Source organism: Botryllus schlosseri, chromosome 11 (genome assembly GCF_051294905.1).
Source record: "Botryllus schlosseri isolate E-star chromosome 11, Bs_hap1, whole genome shotgun sequence".
NCBI lineage: Eukaryota > Metazoa > Chordata > Ascidiacea > Stolidobranchia > Styelidae > Botryllus > Botryllus schlosseri.
In genome coordinates, this window is record NC_137246.1 from 22,970,935 (window position 1) to 22,987,486 (window position 16,552).

The 16,552-nt window shown below is 40.2% G+C and overlaps 1 protein-coding gene across 1 annotated transcript; it reads left to right on the forward strand.

Moving 5' to 3' along the window:
* The first annotated feature begins 6,693 nt into the window (after window positions 1-6,693).
* LOC145451156 (proton-coupled folate transporter-like) lies at window positions 6,694-14,541 on the forward strand. Its single transcript, XM_080329653.1, has 8 exons — window positions 6,694-6,843; window positions 9,056-9,174; window positions 10,330-10,491; window positions 11,599-11,724; window positions 11,785-12,128; window positions 13,836-14,011; window positions 14,080-14,242; window positions 14,391-14,541. The coding sequence occupies exons 1-8, from the start codon at window positions 6,748-6,750 to the stop codon at window positions 14,513-14,515; spliced, it is 1,311 nt and encodes a 436-aa protein (XP_080185779.1). The 5' UTR covers window positions 6,694-6,747; the 3' UTR covers window positions 14,516-14,541.
* Window positions 14,542-16,552: the final 2,011 nt, after the last annotated feature.

Below are 16,552 nucleotides of genomic sequence, written 5' to 3' on the forward strand. Positions count from 1 at the left end.
AATTCTTTCCTTCAATTATACCTATATGTATTTTAAATATACATAACGAAGTTTTCGGTCAGCGTAAGGGCAGTTCTTTTCGACCAAGGTTTTCTCGCTGCCGATCGGCACACTTATTGGAGTCGCATTTTACATGGCCTAAAACTTTATATGCAGGCCGTGTTATTTTTGGCATTTCAGGAGCCAGATGCCAAAACTGCCAAAAATAAAAATTTGAAAATGCCAAAAATAAGCATTTTTTGGCATATGCCAAAAATAACACGGCCTGCCAAATAGTGTATTTCGTTCATGGTTTTGTGTCAACAGGACCGCGTTACAAGCGAGAAGAGCGTTTGTGAAAGGCAGGTTTCTTAATCTGGGTCCAGCCCACCCATTAGGGGTGAAAGCATGGTGTCCTAAATGGTGTGGGCACAGCGAGATTGAACGGCTGACTGCATTTGGTTTACGTCATACTTTCCATTTGTCCAAAGGCAATTTTACGACCATTTTTGACCGGCTTGTCGAGCGCTAAATTTGTTAAAACGAGTAACAAAGATTCTTTTTTTTATTCCAGGCCCTGTGTTGGCTCTTGTACCCTGTGCCTCAAAGATCGTTAATACGTTATCTCCAGAGGTGGTCAGTAACGAAGTACTTCTACTTTTTCGAAGTACTCAAGTAGTTTTCCTCTACTTCTGGTACTTACTCAAGTAGATCTGATTTTCGCTACTTCTACTTCTACTTCTTAATATTTTGTGATCTACTTACTTACTTGTCGCTATTTCTAGTTTGTCAAGTAGAAGTAGTTCAATCTTTCAATCAGGAAGATAGTCTGAGGAATTTCAGAGCTGTTTTCACGGAGTATTAACATTTAATTTTCATAAAAGTTCAGTAAAGCCCAGAATTTTCGTCGCGCTTCGCGCGCAGTGGATACGGAGTGATCAGTATGATTTCACGAAAGTATCGGTGAATATAATTTAGGTGGAGGGTTGGCGTGGTTCCGTTCACGCCACATTGTCGCTCTTCGCCCATATGAAATAATTCATCACAGTATATATGGCTCATCATAACGTTTGAAACTGATGTTTCGCAATCTAGCATTTTCTTGTCATATCGTAATTTAGCCATGTCCATGGCGTGTCCTAATCTGGAAGAGTGGACTTCGACTTCTTTTTTAGTTTTAGAGCTGCTTTAGCATACCACCTTTGAAACTTTCTGGACTAAAAACATGAAATACATATTCTGCTTATAGAAGTAGTATTAATATTTCACTTTCAATTCCCAGTATCATATACTTTGAGTTACACTTAATATCAGTTCTTTTGTCTGGATAACATACATGTTGAAGTATAAAAGCAAGTGCAGTAATGCCTTTAATTTCTGGAAATGAAGCTACGCAATATGGCATTTTTACGGTCCACCATATTTTTTATTAACGTTTAGTAATCGCGCAAAAGTGTTTACACCGTATCCTATACAACTCCTCCGTATTGCTCATCGACTAAACTACGGGCCTTATAATATGGGCGACGGCGCCCTACCATGCTATTTTCCAAAACGTGCTGTTCGAGAAAACAGGGGATTAGCATCGCATTTCCTTACCAATACTATCACTTTCATCCCATGATGTGGGCGAATGCTTATGCTATCGAAAATTGGATACCTGCTGCTATGCATCAATATGAATTAAGCTCGTCACCTATCACATAGCTCAATTTGCACCTTTTTATAATCCATCCAATCAGGATCGTTTTCACAACTACTTACTTACTTGAGTACTTTTAAAGTCAGACAATTCTACTTCTACTTCAAGTAGTTTCAGGTTGCTTATGAAAAAAGTACTTCTACTTGTACTTGAGTAGATTTTTTCGTCGCTACTTCTACTTCTACTTGAGTAGCTTTCTTGACTACTTTGACCACCTCTGGTTATCTCCAATAATCATATTGTCGATATACACTGCAACTCTCTATATACGACATTCATTTATATGGGCTGTCATGGCAATCTATTTTATGGTGGCGTTTCTTCTCATGGGGTGAGTACCGGCTGAAGATTTCACTTATGAAGCAGCTATTCTTCTATAAACCATACGCAAGATATTGTTATAGCTGAGCAGAGATCCACATTCCAATGCCTGCGGTCGTATGACTGAGTTTGTATGTATATTATATATAAGTATTTTGACAGCTTCGTCTGAATCGCGGATAAAATTCACGACAAACGTAACCCCTCCAATGATAAAAAGAAGCAGGATGATGCAGAAGAATTGTCTATACCATAGTCGTATTCAAAATATTTCGTGAAACCAGAGCGTCGTCAAGCTCGTATACGCGCCTCCCTCATATGCCTTCCGAAATTGTGAAGGCAATAAAAAATTTGGAGAAGGTTTCAACAGCATTACAGAATAAAATATAACAAGGAACAAAATTTGTCGGATAATCTCTAAGACAGTGCATGATCTTTTAATAGTATTAGCCTATATGTGTGCTTGCAAGGGTTTGGTCTGGTAGACACCGACACTTTGAGCGAAAAGAGTGTTTTTTATACACTCATGGCACACGAAATCAGAGCTTGCCTCAGACTTACACCGCGGTATTAATCGAGTAAAACATTTTAATCAAAATTATGCATGTACGTAAGTATAGGGTTGCATTTTGAACAAATGTTTGTTTAAAATACTTCGTTTAGTTTAGAACATGCTGGCGTAAGAACTAATGTCACCAACTATACAGACCGATATCTGTTCTCCCGTGTATTGGAATTGTGTTCGCAAAGTTGCTCCTGTCCCGTCATCTTCATACCTCGCCATGATGTCTATAATTTCCCCGCCACAAACACCAAACCTCACACGCCTTTCTAACACTGGCTGAGCAGTACTACGATATCATGGAGGTGCGAAATGTGGCGAGTAGTATTTTCCTTGAACCAAAATAGCATTTGACTGCGTAGCGTAGATTATACTATTCTCCTTACGAAAATGGCACGTTACGGGTTCCGAGGCCCATCACTTGAGCTCATGAAAAGCTACATCACTGGACAACAACAAATGATGATCTCAATCTCCAACTCATTATCCTCTCTTCATCTGGTTACCTGTGGTGTACCCCAAGGCTTAGTGCTTGTGGCGGTCCTCTTCACTTTATAATTCAGGGTTGGGATCAAGTCACTACCTTCGAGTCACAAGTCATCTCGAGTCATTGCACATTTTGACTCGAGTCAAGTCAAGTCAATCGATTTTCAAAGGTGACTCGAGTCAATTCAAGTCAAGTCAAGTCACGAGTCAAGTCACAATTCAAGTCATGTTGCCTTTTCGAAGTACGAGGCGTGATTACGTCATTGCATTTTGCTACCTAGCTGTTCAAAATACAGATTATGAGTGGTCATTTATTTTGAATCAAGGAACGATCATAGAGTTTAGTATAGGCCTACATGCAGCTACGAAAGTAACTGCCATAGCCTCAGTGTATAATTATCAGCCAAAATAAAAAATAGAATACGAGACCTCAGAAAGTATAAACGAATTGATATGATAAAATACACCACCCACCTATACACATCCATGAGATACAATTCAAGCTGTCTGCGTCAATGGATGACTAGTAAATATAATCGAATTCTATTTAAATCAAACAATATAAACATATGAAATCAAGATTGACCCCTCACGCCTGCTAGATATTTTACATCAGACAACGGCATCAATTTCATTGATTGGTTGAATAAGCATCATTCGCTGACTACCTGCATGTAGTGTATTTTGCTCTTGATACTGTGTGATTGCGGGTCAAACTGACAGCAGAGACTCACTAAATATTCACAAACGGAAAGCTGGATATTTCGAGCACACTTCGGTAACAAAGCAAGTAAAATATTTGAGAATGGACGATGCATGCCCGTTTGGTGTTGATTTTTAATGCTGCCAGCGCCATGCATAGAGTTGTGCGAAGTCGAAATGCAAAGAATTTCAACCAAAGATGTTATGATGACGGGAAATGGTAATCTATGAAAAAGATTCAGAGTGCAGAACCTACCAAGGTTCGTTTGTGAACGTGAACCTCTAAATTTCTGAGGTTCACACAGAGAACGCGAACGTGAACCTCTCGTTCACACCATCCCTAGTCAGCAGTCTATATTGAAATTGCAAATATATTGCTATAATTTTTTTATCCTCTCTCTGCTCACGTAATCACATTTACCGATACAGCTGAGTGAGGTGTTGTCTTGGAAAATGTGTATACGGCCCGTAAATAACAATTACACATATTCGGTCGGGTCCGTTGCTATAATGACTTCGTTACAGGATATTAATTCGCGACCTCCTGTCTGCTATGTCAAAAGATAATGAAATCGCCCAAACGTAGCCTACTAAACTAAAAGACTCATATGATTTCAAATTGGTATTTTTTCACGGACAAATAATTCTTCTCTGCAAGATGGCATTTGTCTTGTGGGGTTCAGATTACCAGGACAGGAACATTTAGGCGCTTATGGACCAATAAAGAACGGTCAGCATAAGGGCAGTCCTTGTCGACCAAGGTTTTCTCGCCGCCGATCGTTCTGGCCCACTACTCGGACTCGCATGTTACACGGCCTAAAACTTCATATGTCTTGGTGCGTCGTGGCGCGGTAATGGTCGGCGCCGAAATGCCTATTTCAATAAATCATGCGTATTTTTTCTTGGGGGAAGGGTACCCAAAAATCAAGATATTTGGCAACATGAAATCACGCCTAGCGCGAAAAAAGTTTGAATGAAGTTGGATAAATTTTGAAAATAAACTCTATAATTTATGTTCATTGAAGAAATAAATTTTGGCCCCCTTTGAGCTCGCCCCCTGGGGGTTTGGGGTGCGGCAGTTACGGTCCTGAATACAGTTCAAAATAAGGAAGATGTATTTTTATAAGACATTGACCTAAGGAAAAATCCTAAATCAAAACGATGTGGCAATCCATTGGTTATATTAATGGTATACTATAGTTTGCGTGATATCTCCATGTCCAATATAACGCAGTAATTCCCATGTTTCTGATATACTTTGAAACACATTTCAAATCAAGTTTCATTATCTTTTGGCATTCATATACAAGAGATGTTAAAAAAATTGAAATTTCGGCCATCTTTGAAATAATAGGATTTGCAGTGACAAATTTCGTCACTCCGACATGACCAAAAATCGTGTTCCAGGTATGCCTGAAGAGGCAGGGATGTCTTTTCCACTCGTTTCTATCTTGACAAAGACATCGGTGGAGATTGGATTAAGACGTCGCCAGTTTCAGTGGAATTAGATTATCCTTCATAATCTCGCCTCTGGTTCATTATAATCATCACGATTTTCCGGAGGTCCGTGAAAGTCATGCCCATAGATTTCATCAGCCCTTCCACCACTTGAGTAGCTCTTCTAACTGCTTTGACAACTTCTGGAAATTAGGTCGAGTTGAATAAAACTTTTCAAAGTGGTAAGGGTCTTTTGCTCATAAAATCTTAGATATGACAATTCAATGTATTTTCAGGCGGCGTTTCCTATTCTTTCAAGAGATTTCAATTTATGTAACAGCAATGACACAATCCCTCGCCTGCGAGGAAAACCAAGTTGATACAGATGACAAACATTAAAATTCAAAATGTTCATTCCAGTTTTCAAACTTCTTTTTATAAACGAATCGTGATATACGCAATCTCGCTGTCAACCAAGGAACTGAAATCGCAAATCGCCAAACACAGCGAGGAAAGATAAAATTATGAATTCAAGGAATCAGATGATAATTCGCAATATCGCGAGATATTCGCTTCGCAAACAATCATGCAAAGCTGCAGCATATCCTGCCGAATAATCTCATCAATACTGATAATACCGCAAGCAGGCCACTGCGGACTACACGGGCACCTTCGCACATTCGGATGCCACGAGACGGGTTTATGCGCTACGTGTGATATTGACGCGACGGTCGACCACTTTTTCATTGATTGCGAACGCTATTCGACCCAACGCGATCACTTGACGACGACATCGACGAATGTATGCATACCTTTCCGGATCACAAGCCTATTATCAGACCCACGAATATTTCTATCGGTGCCTGAATTTGTTATCCTCACCGGCAGACAGTTGTAACACTGGTATATTCTGAACCTGGTGTAATAGGCCATAGTAGCCGATCACCATATTCCAATACCGAAAACAACTATAGACGACAACGTCATTTAAGCTTTCATTGGGGATGATGCAGACGCTTGGTAGGCGTTTGTATTAGGTACTTATATGCTGTAGCTGGAAGCGTAGGGTGTGTTATAGTTCAATTCATAGTATTTGATATATCCTAAAATTGCTACTTAGTAATGCCCCGGGCTTTTTGTGTAAGTCTTCCGTATCGTATGCTCGTTGCTGGTGACAAGTCACGTATACCTGCACTCCTGCAGTCTCGTTTATGATAGTAACGTCGATAAGGATCAAGTCTTGCAAGCAGATAACCTCGGCTTATGATAAGGTCTTATTGAATATTATATAATTACGCAGAAGCGCTCACTCGCAAGTTTACCGCGCCCGCGTTCGAGATTGCGTGTTATAGTTGACCGTCTTTGGAAACACGGGTATGGGTGGTAGAATATATCGCTCAGTATGAAGAAGTTTATATCAATTTAGGATGATAGGTTTGAAATCTGTTAATAATGTTAATGTTAATGAATGATTATAGTTAAATGGATCACATATCTGGACGATAAACAGAAATGTTGCCTTTTTCAGCAATTTTGTTTCTATGTTTAAGCTTGTGTAATGTTGCGACAACATACATATGTGGAACCAATCGTGTTTTTCACCTGTGCTTGTACGTACAGTTACCTTACTATGGAATCGGAGTTTGTTTATCAGGTGAGAATTTGCATCGGTTGAGGCTAGTATGGGTTTCCGAGCGCACAGGAGATATTCATCACTATATAGACAATGGACAGGCGGTATCCGTGGATATCTTGTTGGATAGTCACAACCAGACCTGGACAACTAGAAAATTTTCAGCTTTACCAAATTAGATTAGATTAGAATTAGAATCAGATCTACAGTTTTCTCCAAATTAGACTAATATTAGAATCGGAGCAACACAATATTTTATAAATTAGATTAGAATCAGAATTAGAGCTGCACAACTTTTCCAAATTAGATTAGAATTAGAATTGGAGCTGCACAGTTTTTTCAAATTAGATTATAATTATAATTACTGAATTCGCAAAAACTTGGAAATTGAATGAAGTTGTGAATGAAAAATAAATACAGCAAAAATCAAGGTCTGTTCATATCAAATCACAGTATGCATTCCCATAAGCATGAAAATGGTTATCGTTTGCACACCAAGCTTGGTTTATTTTGCACTATAGCAGGGGTCACCAAGAAGCGGGCCACATGCGGCCGGCGAACCGATTTGTGATTTTGGAAGAACGCGAAGTAAAGCATTTTAAAATGCTGAAATTGATTTTAGTTTCAAATTATTGTTTTTGTTTCGCAATGAGCTATTCGTCTGTGCCCAACAACACTATTCCGCAAAAGCTGAAATAGCTTTCGGCTATATCAACAGCATTCCATCGATGGAGGGTCAGCTGATATGAGCATATTGCCTTCACGTGTAATGTCCTAGACACTGCCAACACCGAGACTTTTATAATACGGGCCAGGGCTTTCCCACAACATCAATCTTTAGGATGAGATAGTGTTTTAGTTAGTATAGACTGCCTGGATAGCCCCAATGTCGATTCAATAGTCGCTGGAATGCGTTGTCATGTATCGTGTGCAGCTCATGGTTTAAAATAAAATGAAGCTTATGTTCATCATAGTACTTCAAGTAGTGGTACTTCATAGTACTACAAGTACTACTACTTGTAGTACTACAAGAGGTAGTTTTCGTAGTACTACAAGTTACTATGCCAGCATGGCTGTTTTTTCGTCTTGACTGTGCGGCGGCGGTGTAAGTAATGTTATGGCGGATTGGTACTGGATTTACCAGTGCGAGAGGGATGTTCCTATGAACTCGCTGCAAAATCCCCAGACAAAGATATATCTTCAGGAAAACAATAAATCAGATTAAAACTAAAGTTAGACTATACAGAAAAATTAGAGAGAATTAGAATTAGAGCATATAGTAACTATAATGATGGAGTGAACGGGAGGTTCACGTTCTCGTTCTGTGTGTGAACCTCAGAAATATAGAGGTTCACGTTCACGAACGAACCTTGGTAGGGTCTGCAATGTGAACCTTTTTCATATATTACAATTTTCCATGTCGTTATAACATCTTTGGCTGCAATTCTTTGCATTTCAACTTCCGACCACTCAATGCATGGATCTGGCAGCACAAAAATCAACGCTAAACGAGCATGCACATGCACATTGACAATCTCAAAAACTTTACTTGCCCTGTTACAAAAATTTGCTCGAGATATTCAGGTTTCCGTTTGTGGACAGTGACTCTCTTCTGTAAATCTGAACCCCAATCACACAACATCAAGATCGACATACGCTACATGTATGTCTAGGTCGGGGGTCTGAAACACGCGGCCCGCGTTCTATATATCCCCGGGTCCAAAGTTGAAAAGCAAAGAATTTCAACCAAAGACACGTTTTAATGACGTGAAAAAATTGTAATACATGAAAAAGGTTCACAATGCAGAGCCTACCAAGGTTCGTTTGTGAACTCGAACCTCCAAAATTCTTAGGTTCACGCGCAGAACCTCACGTTCATCCCATTCCTAGACAACATGCCACTCTCATATCCCACTGTTTTCTTCGTTTCAATATACCTCTATACTGGTATGCGACTGATAGCCCAGATATCTTGTAATAGCCTAAACGGTATGAGTATCTTAAAGGTTTGATCTACATCGCAACACTGAAACTGACTCATGGAACCCTGAGGTTCGATCTAACCCATGCTTAGAACCACTTGCCGACGGGTTCTTGTATGTAAGTTTTATCCTGCTGGGTTCACAACAACGATTCGTATAATAGTAATACAAAATGACCCATTCGTGTCAGACGCTGTGATTTCACAAGCAGAACCAACAATTTTTGAACAAGCCCTCCTACTCAATTACAGTTTGTATCACAATCTCACAACTTCACGACAGAGGAGAGCGTTATATACTGCAGAGTTATCGAAAATGCAACTATCTCTGCTTCTAAGCAAGCTCGAATCGTCGCTGAGGATGTTTCCCGGTAAAGTCGCTTCGTATATTATAGAACATGATCGGCCAACCATTTTGACCAGAGTGCCACATGCGGTTTTCCAACCAATTGGCTTTTCTAGTTTTATGATAACAGCAAGCCTGTTTAGTTAACAATGACCGCAACGCACCATAATCGATAACCTTTTACGTCATGAAAAATCGGTCTGCTTACATGTTACAGCTGTGCGAAGTAGGAAAATGTTTCAAAGTTTAAGAATTAACTCAGTCAACAAAATTGGTACTTGCATGTATTGTGCGTCGCATTGGCACCACGGTGCTCAGATTGCAAAAAGCCAGGAGTATTCGGCGCCTGTTCATATCAATAACGAAAGTTTCGGCCAACATCCGTCGAGCATTTTGGGCCAAGGTTTGATAGCCAACGATCCTTCTGGGACAACGAAAGTTGGCCGGGATATTATAGATTGGTGTGTCTCGTCTCGGAGATGGCCGTCCCAGGACTTCACAAAACTATACGGAAACATCCCAACGGCCTCAGAAGATAACAGGAATATTCTGTTCTCTTATAATTGTCAATACAGTTAGACTGAATTCTGTAAATTACGCTTACTTTTTCATTTATATTATCCCGGGTGGTCTTTAAAAGCAAGAAACTAGTGGCATTAAATCGCGCGAAGTATCTAGAAATATTTTGAATTAAATAAATCTGCAGCAAAATACTCTACTATATGTAAGTTTACAAAGATGTACAGAAATGTTGGGGGGTTATGACTCCTTCCTTGATCTTTAGGTCGTGGGTTCGATCCCCGGCCGGGTCAGACCAAAGACCTGACTAGTAACACTGGTATTCATGACTTTCCTGCTTGGTGCTCATGCATTACTGGGATAGCATGGAGGGTTGGTGCATGACTTAGAAACTCATAAAGGCTATATCTGCACTTCCTTGTCCAGCGGCATGTGCACACCACGCACTCATGGTATGCCTATGCACAGAGCGTGTGTACTGTGTATGTGTATCATAAGTCGGTGTATATGCCGCAAAAACATCTAGGACAAAAATAATCTACGTACTTATTTAGAATATTACCTCGCGGGGCAGTGGTTGGCCACCCCTGTTGTAGAACCATACCTACTGCGAGACTTGTAAGCTGCTTTACGACGCTGATACGACATCTACCGTTCTTAGATGGACGAAAATGTCAACAGTCCCGAGAGCCATCGCAAATACCATAAGCGTGCTTGTTATAACTTCATGGAGCGACGTAATCGGGAGACGCAACGCTCTTCTATTTCCTGTAATCGGTGCCTTGACCTGTTCAGTGTTGTTGATGATCAATATCTACTTCAGGTGAATCTATTATCGTTATATCACGTCAGGTATGGTATGAGCATATGTGGTTTAGTAACTAACGAACAATCTCTACTTACTCGGATTACCGAATCCAGTTTTGACTATACTTTGACTATACAGCTCACCCAAGTGGTTATAGTATATTAGAATACTAATTCCACTTCTACTCGACAGTATTCTAGGAAGAACTACTTACTTCTCACAGAGTTTGGCAATTTGTTTGCATCACTTTCACGTGTAAACTTGTCATAGCGACTGGGTCAAATAACCCCACTATCGCTGTTATCGATTATATTTCGATAATTGCACGTTGCACCCATAGGTATAGTGTCTCATGATTACTTTTGCGTCATAGTATGATATAATTTGGAAAGTATGCCATCCCCAATGATTCACTGCTAAAAATATGCGGTATCTCGACCAAATCTACTTTTCAAACCTATATACTTGAGTGTTTTTAAAGCATTTTTTACTTTCATTTGAAGCAGCTTCGACACGTATTACGGCGCTGCTTATCAATTAATCATAATCGTCATATTCTATTTTCATCAGAACAAAACGCAAACAATATACAATGCGATAAGACACAATGCGATGTAATGAACAGATAGGAGGATGTTGAACAACCAGTTGCAGTCTCTAGATCTAGGGCCCGATGTGACAGTTCTTTTTCGATACTGGTCTATTTCCATGCCTTGTGAGTGCGCTCGTTCATCGGGTCTTTTAGTGGCTTTTTTGTCAGCGTATAAGCATAGCGACGTGGGGGAGGAGGAGCCCAGATTGACCGCCGACGCGGCATCGAATTCGCGCAGTCCGGGTAGTAGGCGCTTATAGTGATCACTACGCTAACTCTCCTTCTACTTGAGTATCACAGCTGCTCCCTTTCACCGCCGCTGGGTTTGAGTGAAGTAATTCCCATAGACAGACTTGCAAGTTCATATCTCTGATTACATGGCATCGACAATGATCGATTTCATGTGAAAAGTCACGAAGCGAAAAGTTCAGCCGTCCAAAATCTCGACATGATACTTCATTTCGTAAATAGGATCTGAATTTGTCTTCGTCAAATCTATATTTGAACTATAGCTAGGATATATGTCACAGGATATCTCTCTACATATATGTCGTATGCGGCGTTATTTACGGCGCAACGGGAGGATGGACGACCTTGATCAACGTGGGATCGGCTCACCTAAGCGATATCGTGAAAGAGAAAGACAGGGGTCAACGGTCCGTTTAAGAAGAGTCTCAACTTATATTATTGATTTATGTCGCAAGTTACTTGCCCAGATATACCATTTTGGAAGTGTGTTCTGCATTGGGAGGCGGCTTAACTGTGATAGGAACTGGGTACTGGCTCCATCAGTACGGGTTTTTACCGCCGACGATTTTCGTCGGATGTTGCGCCGCATTGGCATTGCTGTTCACGATTTCCTTGCGTACGGGATTTCGTAAAGGGATTACCGAGTCGGGGGAAGACATTACGGAAGCCACCGTCCTCAAAGACGAAGGCAGAAGAAAAGCTTCAGGGGAAAAGAGAGCGTCCACTTTCAAGTCGATTTTATCTCAGCTGCGAGAAGTGTATCGCATCTACACGATCAATAAAATCAAATGTGAGGACGGAGATCTGCCAGGTACGCCCACACGAGTATAGATAACTATTTCTTGTTGAAAGTATTGCTTTCAAGCCATAGCCTATAGCTTCACGAATATCATCTTCATATATCGTTTTGAATTTGAATTTAAGAAGGATTTAATTTGTACGAATAATCATAACACTTGATACGACCCCAAACGAAAATGCTTTTGCGAAAATAATTCGACAATTAAACAATTTGATTTTTTTGGGCAAAAACATTTGTATCTTCTAGCAATGTGCAATATAAAAATATAGTCGCTTCAAGCAATTTCCTGTTGTCACTAGCTTCAATTTTATTACCTTATCCTGAAGAAGACTTGACTATTTTCCAGCATATAAAGCATTGATATTGTCAATTTTACGGAGCTGTTGACGCATTCATTCAGCGATTGTATTTGGTTTCAACTAATTATGTTGATTTTGGTGTGGTCGTCAGTGTTAGGGAGGCACGTGGCGTGTTGTCATGCTATAAGTGTACCGAACTGATAAGGCAGCAGCCACTTTCCGAATCAACGAGTATTTAAACTACTAACAACCACCGGAACGACTACACTTTTCCTCTTTGTAATCACCAAATAGAAGTCTATTGTCTATTGACCAGTGGTTCACAACCTTTTTTTGGTGTCGGAGCCGCATTTCAAATTTTGTAGTACGTTTGGAGCCGCACGAATACACTCATTAGGCATAATAAAAAATTATGAAGCATGAAAGCGCGTACCAACGAATAGCAACACTAGAAAGAAAAAAATACACAAATCAATTTAATGTACAACTTGGCATTGGCTTTGAGCTTCAAGAAGTGTATATCAAAGCGAGGCGTAATTGCAGAGAATGCAGTACGCAGTAGCTGCTTGAGGTGGTCATCGGTCAATCGATTGTGATATTAATTTTTGATTCTGAACATTTTGCTGAAAAGAGCTTCACATACATAAGTTGATCACAATGAGAATCGTTTTTTGGGCATTGGTTACCAAGTTGGGATACTTTCCCTCTGGAACTTGACTCCAAAATTCAAGTAAGTCTTCACTTTTACATAATTGCTCGAGCTCGATAGCTGAATGCATGTCTAGTAACTCAAGTTGATTATGACTAGGGGCAGTGTCCACATTAATTGCAATAGGATTTGAAAACATTTTCATCACGGGCAAAAAAGCATTCATTCCACCAGTGCGGCGGTTGAAGTCATTAATATAAGTATAGCTGATAAGCCTGATAAGCCTGTTGTATGCACCAAATGATTCACTGGTTTGATGGTCCGATACCGTTGGAAAATCTGCTTTAACACCACCTGAACTTAAGTCTGGTGGTGAGCTGACTTAAATGTCAGTGCCGATCCGAACGCATTTTAGTCCGAGTACGCCTATACTTTTTGGCGTGAGTTGAGTAAAAAAATCGTTACTGAGTAGATAACAGCAATTCGACAGCAGAAGAATTGGTGTCCACTGTCCACCATTAATTATAAACTTCAGACTCCAAGTCAGCAAGGGTATAATTTTTGAATATGAATTTTATTTTGTTGTTATGCCTACTGATTTTTTATAATTTTTGTGACATCTTCAAACGTCAATGGGAGCAGCAAGAAGGCTAGCTGGGAGCCGCGGTTGAGAGTCACTGGTCTTTACTTTCTCAAGTTTTTAGTAACCATCGCGAATCATCATTAATTTTCTATTCGTATAACCGTATTGATCCATACACTGTGCAGATGTGAATAGCGGTCGCTGCAGAACAAGGAAGAAGAAAAGAGTTTGGAGACTTTGGTTTTATCTCATTGCTTACGCGATCTACATGGCAGCTGTCGACGGATTCGACCTGTTCATGACCATGTTCCTCGTCAGCTATCCATTGTGCTTCACCCCTGAACTCGTAGGGGCACGATCTGTAAGTTCTTACGTGGCTATGCAATTCATTGCTACTAAAAGTATAACGAAATTATGTTTTACCTATAGGGCATTCGTGATTCAATCATGATTTTTTCTCCATTGGTGATACTTTTCTTTCGTAAAGTGCCGCGTTTCAGTGACCAAAGCATATTGCTTTGTGCAATCCTTGGACGAATGGCCAATTGCGTCGTTATGTTTCTAGCAACAAATGCAACCCATGTATTCATTGGTAAGTATAAGCGATAGACTAGACCTAACTAATCCCAAGTTTGTGAGCACTATATACAACTGTGACGGTGATGAAGTCGTAGTTTAGTTTGTATTAAAAATGAATTGGTACTATGCATATGAAGTGAAAAGACCATAATTGTTTTCAGGTACTGCCTTTGGAATCGTCAGCAGTCTAACAACGCCTCTCATACGTGCACAAGTATCGAATCTTGTCTCACCAACAGAACAAGGCATGTATTATTTCGTCAGTGAGCCATCTGAGAATAATTGACCGGAGCATTATTTTGCAACCTCGTGAATCTCGGCTGCACTTCAGTGACAGTCTCAGTGGGAATAGTTTATGCATCATATTCATTTGTACTGAACACTGAAATTCATCCAGTATAAAATATTTTCAAGGACGGAATTTTTGTATTTAGAATAACCTATACATGCACAAGCACATATATTATAAATCCCAAATTGAAAATATTTCTTTAAAATCTTGAAAATATTTTGCATGGCCATATACCTTTCAATGCTATATACCAGTGGTTCCCAACCGGGGGGAAATTCCCCCTTAGGGGGAAATGTGAAATTTGTTAGGGGGAATCTGGCTTTCGAGTTGTAACGAAAGGTACGCTGGGTTCACAAGATTTTTCGACTTCTATGGTGAAACTGTAAAGTATAAAACTAGTTCGTCTTTACAATTGCATGTTTCTTTTATCGGGTTAGTAGCTAGAAATATGTTTAAATGTTTTTTTAAGTCTTCCCTTTCCGTAGAAATTCCCCCCGCTGAAAGAGTGAGGCTCGCGGAGCGATTTCGTTGAGCCCGCGACAGACTTTCGACCATATCCCTACTAAGCAGGGAAAAGCCATGCCGAATTCAGCGCAGCAAGGCCGCTGGGAAATATGATTATCTTTTTTAAGCCAAAGTCTGAGTTAACGTGAAAAAGATACGCTTTGGAGCGGTCGTAAATTTTAAACTGCTCCAGCTCCAGCTCTGGAGCTCTCTTCTATCATAAATTAGCTCTGGCTCCATCTCCGGAGCTCATTGATACCACTGATCATGCTCCAGATCCGGCTTCGACTCCGAAAACTGTCAAATTATAGATTACTAACCTCCGTAGGTTAGTAATCTATAGTCAAATGGTACAGTCAGTAGTCTGTAACAACGGTTGCAGCACTGAACCGTCATTTTGTGTGAGTATGAGAAGTTTTGTGACGTAATAATAACTCCATGTCGTCTGTCCATGACGCCAAGTGAATGCAATTTACTACATGCTATTGCTGTGTACAGCATTAAAACACTGATGTGACGTTTTAATATCGGCACTTCACTCTATAAAATCAAGTCATACGGTTGAATTTATCTTGAAATGGTGCGATTATTCAAGTGTAACTGCAGCAAGAGTAATATGGGCGCATGTCGATAGCTTATCGTAGAATTCCGCTTTATACCAATTACCCAACGGTTTGAAATTCAATATTGATGCGCTCGTTACCAGTCGGTCCGGTGTCGATCATGTTTACTGGATTACCGAATGTTCTCCTTCAAAGCAATCGAATAAATTCAGAATTAGTGCCACTGATATCCGACGTTGTATCAATATCTGACAACTTAATTCAACGCCGTGCACTAATTGCACAATGCACCGTGTGAGTAATAAATTTAAATTAAACTGCATGCTCAAGTTACATCGATAAACGATTCAAGGACACGAGTGCGTGGATGAGACAAGAATGAGTACACCAAACTGATGATTACAGACTGGAAAACGCGCATCCAATCACTAATTGCCCTTGTATATCGAACACCAGGAGGTTCGGACATCGAATTGCCTAGCTTTCTTCGCGGCGATTGTATGTGGAGCATAATGGCGCAACTGCAGTAAACGATCATGAGCAGGAATGAATTTCCATTCGTCTATAAGGATACACTGTCCAATTTCGCGCCACGATAAAAATCACCAACCAGCGTGCATTTGCTCATCTAATTCAGAGAAGGTTTTTCGCGGCATGCACGCCTCCAAATCGCAGCAAGGTCAGGTTTTTATCCTTTGGCGTCGCTTATATAATCGTCTGGTTACTTGGTTATTGCTCAACTCACACAAGCATCAGTCCTTATTTTTGAAATGCATAGTTATCATTACTTTTCGAACCGCACCATTGGCCATCGGTGTTGTGTTGATGACGAAATTGTGGGTGACGAATAGAGGGATGGTGTGAACCTCTGAAAGGTTCAGGTTCGTGTGAACGCGAACCTTTTGAAAGGTTCTGTGTGAACGCGAACGTGAACCTCATGACCCCACGTGACGTCATATTGCTA

What these genes read in the sequence shown, in the direction of transcription:
- LOC145451156 (XM_080329653.1), top strand. Translation starts at nt 6,748, where the DNA reads ATGTTGCGACAACATACATATGTGGAACCAATCGTGTTTTTCACCTGT. An exon ending in TGAGGACGGAGATCTGCCAG is followed by an intron (nt 12,129 to 13,835) that starts GTACGCCCACAC and finishes TACACTGTGCAG; the next exon opens with ATGTGAATAGCGGTCGCTGC. An exon ending in TGCAACCCATGTATTCATTG is followed by an intron (nt 14,243 to 14,390) that starts GTAAGTATAAGC and finishes AATTGTTTTCAG; the next exon opens with GTACTGCCTTTGGAATCGTC.